The 9,154-nt window shown below is 54.6% G+C and overlaps 3 protein-coding genes across 3 annotated transcripts; 2 read left to right on the forward strand and 1 right to left on the reverse strand.

Moving 5' to 3' along the window:
- The first annotated feature begins 60 nt into the window (after window positions 1-60).
- NEURL2 (neuralized E3 ubiquitin protein ligase 2) lies at window positions 61-1,969 on the forward strand. Its single transcript, XM_006751392.3, has 2 exons — window positions 61-965; window positions 1,727-1,969. The coding sequence occupies exons 1-2, from the start codon at window positions 224-226 to the stop codon at window positions 1,840-1,842; spliced, it is 858 nt and encodes a 285-aa protein (XP_006751455.2). The 5' UTR covers window positions 61-223; the 3' UTR covers window positions 1,843-1,969.
- A 129-nt stretch (window positions 1,970-2,098) lies between these two features.
- SPATA25 (spermatogenesis associated 25) lies at window positions 2,099-4,229 on the forward strand. Its single transcript, XM_006751391.3, has 2 exons — window positions 2,099-3,188; window positions 3,574-4,229. Exons 1-2 carry the CDS (start codon window positions 3,068-3,070, stop codon window positions 4,203-4,205), a joined length of 753 nt encoding a protein of 250 aa, XP_006751454.2. The 5' UTR covers window positions 2,099-3,067; the 3' UTR covers window positions 4,206-4,229.
- A 791-nt stretch (window positions 4,230-5,020) lies between these two features.
- On the reverse strand, window positions 5,021-6,883 carry ZSWIM1 (zinc finger SWIM-type containing 1). The gene has a single exon (XM_006735289.3). The coding sequence runs from the start codon at window positions 6,881-6,883 to the stop codon at window positions 5,513-5,515; it is 1,371 nt and encodes a 456-aa protein (XP_006735352.1). The 3' UTR covers window positions 5,021-5,512.
- Between the last annotated feature and the right edge of the window lie 2,271 nt (window positions 6,884-9,154).

Consider the following 9,154-nt stretch of genomic DNA (forward strand, 5'->3'; position numbering starts at 1 on the left):
CCATCAGATGACCCAGACGTGGGCGGCCAGGATGCCCCGGCCTCCCGGGAGCCCGGGTCCAGCGGAATGGCTGAGCAAGCGGCGCTAGGACCTCGGGGCAGAGCCTCGAGGAAGGCCGTCGGGGGATGGGAGGGTTACCTTATTTGGTGCCCCCGCGGTCACCCTCTGAGCACGCCTCCCAAAATAGCGCCCGGCGCCCGCTAGCCTGTCCCGTGGCCGGGAGATGGGTGCTGTCTCCGACCGCGTGGACTTGGGTGCGGCCTGTAGATCCGCGCGCCCCGAGCCCCCTCCCACCCGCTTCCACCAGGTGCACGGTGCCAACATCCGCGTGGACCCCTCCGGGACGCGGGCCACACGCGTGGAGAGTTTCGCTCACGGCGTATGCTTCAGTCGCGAGCCGCTGGCCCCGGGCCAGGTATTCCTGGTCGAGATCGAGGAGAAAGAGCTGGGCTGGTGCGGGCACCTGCGCCTCGGACTGACCGCGCTGGACCCCGCCACTCTGGCTGCCGTGCCCGAGTTTTCGCTGCCCGACCTGGTCAGCCTCGGCCACACCTGGGTCTTCGCCATCACGCGCCATCACAACCGCGTGTCCCGGGAGGACCAACCGGAGGCAGAGGCATTGGCCCCCAGCCGCCCCCCAGCTCTCCTGGTGGAACCGTATGTGTGCATTGAGCAGTTTCGCATTCCCCGCGACCGCCTAGTGGGTCGCAGCCGGCCCGGGCTCTACAGCCACCTCTTGGATCAGCTGTATGAGCTGAACGTGCTGCCTCCGACCGCGCGCCGCAGCCGCTTGGGCGTTCTTTTCTGCCCGCACCCGGACGGCACCGCCGACATGCACATCGTCATCAACGGCGAGGACATGGGCCCCAGCGCCCGGGGGCTGCCAGCAGCCCGGCCCCTCTACGCAGTGGTGGACGTGTTTGCCTCCACCAAGAGCGTGCGCCTGGTCCAGCTCGACTATGGCTGTAGGTATCCCACCCCCTGAGCAGCGACCCCTCCTGGCCCAGTGCGGGGACAGGAACTTGCTAGGATTCCCAAACCAGCTAGCAGGGCTTTGGTCGGCCCAGCATTAGTGTAGAAGTTGGGGAATCTGACTTCAAATTCTGCCTCTGCTTGGGATCTTGGACAAGTCAGTCCCTGGCTCTGGGCCTCCGATTCGCCATCTCAGCTGTGATCCATTAGGTTGCTTTGCTGGTATCTTCTGTATTAACCTAGGGCAGGGATTCTAAACTGTTACACCCGGGCTGCTTTGAAAATTGTGTGCTCTTTTATCAGACAAATGCTCCTAGATTGGGGCATACCAGTTTAAAGGCATCATAGGCTCCAGATTGAGAGTGTCTTATTCGGGAGATCTGGTCCTTTATTGCCCCCTTAAACCCTTTATTTATACCTCTGATCATTTTATGAATTCAGTGAACTAGAACCCAGTCTTGTGTCAGACCTGTGCTGGAGGCTGGGCGTGCACAGGTGAATCAGGCACTGCCTGTCCCGCCAGCAACTGCTAAGGGAGGGTTAAAATAGAAATAGGGCTGCTGCGTTGTGGAGGTTTCGAAAGAGGTGCTTATGTCAACCACATGAACAGCCCTGTGACACAGGCTGCACCTGGAGAGCAGAAGGGACTTGCCCAAGTTAATGACAAAGGGAGAACCAGGACCTAGATCTTCTGGGTCTCAGCCTCAGAACCCCCCTCCAGTTCAGTTTGCCTTTGACAGCCTTCTCTCCACAGTGCCATCCCTGCAGACTCTGTGCCGCCTAGTCATCCAGAAAAGCGTGGTACACCGGTTGGCCATTGATGGGCTCCACCTGCCGAAAGGACTTAAGGATTTCTGCAAGTACGAGTAAAGGCCCGCAGCCGCCCTGAAACAGGGCCACAGGAGCGTGGCCTGGCCCTGGAGCTGTGGCTGGTCTGAAGCTGGCCATACTGCGGCCAGCCAGGCCTGGAAATAAACACAGCCGATGCTGACACCGATCACTGGAGGGTCTCCTTGCCCTGGAAGTCCGTGAGGGGCACTTCTTCTAGAATCGCTGTGGGTCAGCAGGTCAGAGCAAGACAGGGCATTCTATTTTTATTTATTTATTTATTTTTAAGATTTTATTTATTTGAGAGACAGAGTGACAGAGTGAGTGAAAGAGAGCACAGGAGCAGGGGCAGAAGGAGGGAGAAGCAGCCTCTCCTGCAGAGCAGGGAGCCCGATGCGGGGCTTTATCCCAGGACCCGGGGATCATGACCTGAGCCAAAGGCACTTAACCGACTGAGCCACCCGGGTGCCCCTAGACAGAGCATTATGGACATCACCTAGACCATTGGTTCCTAGCCTGGCTACTCATTAGCATTATGTGGGATAAACTAAAGAGCTGATGCCCCAAACCCCATCTCCAGAGATTCCCATTCCATTTGTTGGAGGATTAGGCCTAGACGTTGTTCTTTTGTAGAAGCTCAGCCAGGATTGAGGAGGATTCCCCTAGAATAGAGGTCTTGACTTTGGCATATATTATAACCACTTGAGGAACTTTGAAAAATACTGCTAACTGGGTCTGACCCAGGGATTCTGATTTAATTGGTCTGGGACGAGGCTGGGCATCAGGATTTCTAAGCGCTCACCAGAGAATTTAATGTGCATCCCAGCATGAGACCCAGTGCCCCGGACCAACGATTTCATTTTGCAGATGGGAAAACGAAGCCTAGAGGTGGCAATGTATTCCAAAGTCACACAGCAAAGGAATGAGTGCAGAGAACTCCTCTCATACTGCAGAGCACAAAGCACTCACCTCTTTATTTGTATCTCTGATCCTTTGCTTCCATTACAGATAATCTCATTTAATCCTCACAACTTCTGGTGAGGGAGTGGGTAGTCATTACTTCCACCTTACGGAGGGGAGTATCAAGGAACAAAATTGTCCCAAGTGACTTGCCAAGGTAGAGGTAAGAACCTAGAATGTCCAGTTCCTGGTCCAGCACTCTTCTAACCCCATGCCATTATCATATACAGGTTCTAGAATGAACAGGTCAGTGCTGTGAGGTGGGTTCCAGGTGTAAAGAGGAGGGACTATGAGGTGACATTCTAGAATGGTGGAAAGGGTAGGACAGGAGGCAGACGACTGTTCCCTCACAAATGGGGGCTTTGGGGCAGCCATGTCCTATTTCATGTCTCCACAAACTCATCAAGGTCTTCTGCCTTCCAGCCAAGGTGAGAGAGGGACTCCTGAAACTGGAGGGGGTACCATAACTTTCCCTGAGAACTTGTTTCCTGGCTTTGGGGAAGTGGAGGTTCTGCTGGACATTTTTGGGCTGGCCCTGGAGTCAATTCTCTGAAGAAAGCCATTCCAAAAGTCCTTGCCAGTAGCTACCTGCTAACTCAGTCATTGATTCAACAAACACTTCTCTAGTACCTACTCGGTGTTGGGGACTGGGGGTGTGCATACGAGTAAAACACCTAGTTCCCAACCACTAGACAGCCCTGTGGGGCTGGTCTTAATTGCTCCTTTTCCAGTGCTCTTGCTCCTATGCCCTGCCCCTCAGGGCCTCCTGAAAGACACCAAGAATAACATTCCATCTCATTCCTGTCTCTACAGGTGGGGTTGTTTCTCCAGGCTCATCCCTTGGCCTCTATAGTCCTATAGAGCCAGTGGTGGTGGCCTCTAGTGGACTAGGCCCACTGAGCCAGAAAGCTGAGCAGGTGGCACCTGCTGGCCAGGCCTGGGGCCTGGCCCTGGCGGTGCCAGAAGCCAGGGGCTGCCCTGGGGGGACTAGCTGGGAGACACTGCAGCGGAAGGAGTATGGCCGATACAACCACAAATTCCCCCACGCAAGACAGCCGGAGAGCTTGGGCTGGGAGGATGGCTGCTCCAGAAGCAGAGCTCCCCACCTGGGTGGCCCCGGCACGCCCGGGCCCCTGCTGCTGTGTGGGCTGTCACCAGGGGTTCTACCGACGTCCTCTGAGGCAGGGGGGAAGGAGGCCGGCTCCCAGCCTGACATCTGCATCCTCACCCTGGCCATGATGATCGCTGGCATCCCCACCGTGCCTGTCCCAGGCCTGCGGGAAGAGGACCTGATCCGGGCGGCTCAAGCTTTCATGATGACGCATCCGGAGCCAGAGGGGGCCATGGAGGGGGCGCGGTGGGAGCAGGCACGTGCCCACACAGCCTCTGGGCAAGCGCCCCTAATGAGATCCAGGAGAGGCCAGCCTCCTGGCTCCTGCTTGTAGCTGGATGAAATAGCACCAGACACATAGGGTGGCTTCTCTGTATGGTTTTTGGGCAGATAGAATTGTGAGTGCCTGTGACACGGATGGGGATAAGGGGGTTCTTTGAGCCACTCTGGTCAATACAAGTCTTTCATCAGGGCCTAGACCCCAGGAAGTTTCTCCAGACACCACTAAGTTAGGAGATGGTGTAATGAAAATTACCTGAGGTAGGGGCCCGGCTTGGAGTGGAGGCCTCTTTTGTTATTTTTTTTTTTAAAGATTTTATTTATTTATTTGAGAGAGAGACTGAGATAGAGCATGAGAGGGGGGAGGGTCAGAGGGAGAAGCAGACCCCCCGCTGAGCAGGGAGCCCGATGCGGGACTCGATCCCGGGACTCCAGGATCATGACCTGAGCCGAAGGCAGTCGCTTAACCAACTGAGCCACCCAGGCGCCCTGGAGGCCTCTTTTGTATTGTTTTGGGATTCGATCAAGATGTCTGGTACAAAGTCCTAGGCAATGTGAATTTTCCCCTTGCCTTACATTTCCCAGCCAGCTGAGGGCAAGTGATGAGACCAAGAGCAAGGAAGGAAAATGAACAGTTATTTGAGCGCCCACTGGTCACGGGCCCATTACATGCATCCTTTAATCTTAGCAATGAACAGATTGAGCCTTTTGAGGGGTGACTTGCCTGATGTCCCAGAGCTAGTAAAAGCTACAATCAGGCCTCAAAAATCAGGCAGAGAAAGAACTGGGATTTGCATGTAGTGTCAGATTCCAAAGTCTATTCTTTCCACGATATTTGCTCTGCTGCCTTCTAGAAGACAAGACAAGTGCTGGAATAGGCAACATTGACTTTAATGACCTTCAGGTGGGGGCCAGGGGACAAAGGCTGGGATCCACCTCCTCTCCTCTGTGGGTCAGGTGAGTCATCTAATGACTGGGGAAGCTGTTACCAAACCCCTGTCCTTGATCTCCACCCAGTGTCTTATCCTAGAGCAGGGCCACCTGTTTCTAAGGCCCTGGAGCTAAGAATGGTTTTTAAGCTTTTGAAGAGGCTGCCAAACAAAAGCAAACCAAGAACATACAACAGAAACTGTGGCCAGCAAAGTCTGAAATATTTACTGCCGAGCCCTTTACAGAAAAGGTTTGCTGACTCCTGTCTTAGGAACTAGACACATTTTAGGTAACAGGCTACGGTAGAATAGAAGGCCCTTGTCCTTTCCTGAAGGCAGGCCCACGGAAGTGTAAAAGTGTGAGTGTGTGTTTGTGTAGGGGTGGATGTGAGTGTGTACACGTACATGTGCATCTCTGGGCATGGAGGGTTAATCAGAGTTGGACCTGCTCATAAGGGCCGATCCAGCTGTCGGCCAGCTCCCGCAGGGTGTTGTACCTCCGTTCGAACTCCTCCTGGCTGCAGTGCTGCAAAAGCTGACCCACCTCCTCGGTGAGGAGAGCCACAGCCAAGTGCTTATCCAGCGTCTCACTCCACTTGCTGCCCAGGATGTTGTCTAGACCGGCGGCACAGCCTGCCGTCCACCGGGCCGGCAGCATGTCGGGCTGGAGCACCTGGTGGCGGGCACTGAGCATGGCCAGGACGTGGCGGCAGGGCAGGCGGAAGGCCTGGTGAAAGTAGCAGCTGCAGCTGGTAGGGGGCTGGGGCTGCACCCGATGGGTGTCCTCCAGGATCTGGATGTTCACCTTCTCCGAGCCGGAGCCGATGAGGTGCACAGATTTCTGGACCACAGCGAGCTCACCCAGACAGAGCTGGGCGGCTGGCCCCGTGCAGATGGCATTGAGGGAGCGCTGGATGCGGGCTTCTACCAGCTGCTCCGCTTTGGGGCTTTCGGGGCTGACATCTAAGGGGGTGCGACTGTTCTGGGGACTCAGGCCCAGGCTGAAGCTTGCCTCGTCTCCCGCGTTCTGCTGCATGTATCGGAGCAGAGAGGCCATGCCTTGTTCCACACATGGGGTGGTGCCGAAGAGCTGGCTGAGGACGCGGGTGGTGACCTCCAGGCCCTGGAAGTAGCGGCTGCTCTCAGCTCGGCTTCTCCAGCGGTGGGCCAGCCAGATGCGGTCATTGAGCAGCCAGTGTGAGTGGAGCTCGGGCAGCTGGGCCGGAGGGATGCAGCTGCTCAGGAGTGTATAGAGCTTCCTCAGGTTGCCAGCCGTGGCCGAGCACATCGTGCTCTGCAGCGAAGTGAGGAGCACCCTCTCCACAGGCTGTTCAAGGGACAGCTGATAGAACTTGCCCTGGAGGAACTTACAGATGTGAAAGGCTGAGAGCAGGACCTCGGCTGCGGGGAACTCCATCGCAAGGGTGGGCAGCGGGAGGAAGTGGGGATCCACCAGGATGGTACAGACTCTCTCCCATGCTGGGTTAAACTTCTTGAACACCTGGAACATCTGGGCCAGGCCCTCAGCATCCTCCTTGGCAGGAATGGCGAAGTACACTGCCCGGGCAAGATGACCCTCCAGCTGCACCCGAGGTCCATCTACCAGGAAGGTATATAGCACCTTGCCTACTGGGTTATAGGTCCGGTGGATAAATAAGATCTCAGGGAAATGGGCAAAGACACCTTGCATAAAGCAGCTTTGGTAGTTGACGGTATCTAACTGAGCAGTCTTGCTAACCTGATACAGCAGCATAGGTGGGTTTGGGTCCTCAATCAGGAGCTCATTCAGCATTGTCAGGGCCATGGGGGAGATGGGAGATGTCTCGATGCCAAGGTCAAAATACTTTCTCTGCCAGGAGACTCTCAGGATCTCAAGCTCCAACTAAGCTGAAGCTTGAGGCTGGAATGTAGTTCCCTGATCTTGTTCCAAAGATGGGCCTATGGAGAGGAATAGAATTTTAAGGAGACAGTAGGGGCTTGGCTCCTTGATTATTCATCCAGACAATACTGCTTACTATGTATCAGCACTGTTCTGGGGGAGATACATGATAAACATATAAACAGATATAGATATAACAGACAAACACCACAGAACTGGGTAACAGGTAGAGAGTAAGCTGGGGGAGGGAGAGAGATTTAGCTAAGGTGGCCAGGGAAGCGCTCTCTGGGTCGGGAGGATGACGTTGGAGCTGAGACCTAACTGATAAACTGGCCATGGAAAGATTCAGTTCCCAGAGATTTAACCGGGTGGGAAGGCTAGAGCGGCATATGGTCTCCCAGTCCCCACCTTAAATAGCATTTTAAATATTTGTCTAGCACTTTATATTTACAGATTACCACTTGGCATCCATTCTTCCATTTGGTCCGAGTATATATAAGAGAACTGTAATTGCCCTCCAAATTGTATGATTCTGGGCAAGTCAGTGACTCCCTCTGAGCCTCAAGCCCTTGAACCACGCACAAGGGCTATCAAATGTGCATGGCTTCTCCTGCCTCTCCATAAATCCCTCTATTAACTGCAGTACTCTGGTTAAAAGTTTCCTCTATTTGGCCCCAAACCGGGTTACTGTCCCCATTTTACAGATGAGAAACTGAGGTTCAAAGAGGTTAAATGACTTGCCCACCATTACTCCGTAAGTGGCTGGAAGCTGAGTCTTTGGCTCGGGATCCTGACTGCTTTCCACAGTACCTAAGGTCCAAACACCAGAGAGGGGACGTAGCCTCTGACCTCTGACCTCTAACCCGGGTGGGAGGAAGTAGATGTCAGACGTTCCCATTCGGATTACGGCCAGAGCCAGAAGAGAAGTCAACCTCCCACCCCTTTGGGAGCTGTGTCATGGCTGACCGCGGTCGTCAATCGCCTCACACCTCCACCCCTTCAGAAATCACTCACCCACTGCCTCGCTCCGTCGCCATTTCTCCCTATTTGACCCTGCCTCTGACTCTGACTGACCTCTAGGCTCACCAACCGCGGGACCAGCTTCGTCGTGACTCGGGCCAATGGCCGGAAGAGTTCGCGTTCGGTTTTGGGGGCCTAGACCAATCGTAGCCCGGCGATTTGTGGGCGGGTACTGTTCCTAGGGTTACGAGGGGCTCGGCTGGCGGTGACCAATGAAAGCCCGAGGACACTAGCATCCAGGCGAGCCTGAGCCCTGAGGCTGGAACTCCGAAGCCCCGCGCCTGGGGAGAAGACTCTGGAAGGGCGTGTTACTATGGAAACTCCTCAGAGGCCGAAAATGAAAAGGAAAATAAATAGCAGTGCTTTATGGATTTTTCTTTCTTTTCTGATCAAATTCCAAAGCCCCGGGTGGGTGTGTGTGGGGGTGGGGGGAGGGGGTGGGGGTGGGTCGGGTAGGAAAGGATGCCTAGTGGTTGTACTGTGTCTTCCGCCTGATGCGGAAACTGAGGCCCAGGTCTCAGATTCTGATTTCTCCATCCGGGGTCAGGGGCCCAGCGCTTAGAGTTGAGGAAATCCAGATGATCTTGTGAGAGCTGAACCTTGTGTTGCCCAGCCCCAGCCCCTCCAGTGTTTTACAGAAGGAGATCCAGAATGGCGCTGTGACTTGTTTGAGGTCATGGCAGACTAGTGCAGGAGCCAAGACTGACTGCCACCTTTGACCTCGGTTCCCCTGAAGATGACATCTGGGAAAGCTGGGTAGCTCCCAGGTTTTAGGTGATTAAGATTACAAACTAGCAACAACGGAAGTCCATGCTGGGGCTTAGAACTGGAAGGAAAATGTTGTTTATATAAACCTAGAGGGTAAATTGGGATTAGAACAGGCCAACACTTATCTTTACAGATGAGAAGCCAGGGGTCAAAGAAATTAGAAACTTGCCCACAGTCCCCCCAGCAAATGCAGTGGAGTCTAGGGTTCAGGTTCCCCCGGCCCCACAGCTATTTGGCCTCCTCCTGCTAGAATTTTAGGCAGCCTGAAATCAGTGTTGAAGCCTTGGTTGGTAGGAAGAGGATGAAGTCGGTGGTGGACTGCTAAGTCTTTGAATTTAAGGCAGCAGGTGCTTAACCCACAAGCCCCATTAGATTCCTTCCCTGTGCAAGCAGCACACAGTTCCCCTG

Source organism: Leptonychotes weddellii, chromosome 10 (genome assembly GCF_054177405.1).
Source record: "Leptonychotes weddellii isolate Sample4059 chromosome 10, ASM5417740v2, whole genome shotgun sequence".
NCBI lineage: Eukaryota > Metazoa > Chordata > Mammalia > Carnivora > Phocidae > Leptonychotes > Leptonychotes weddellii.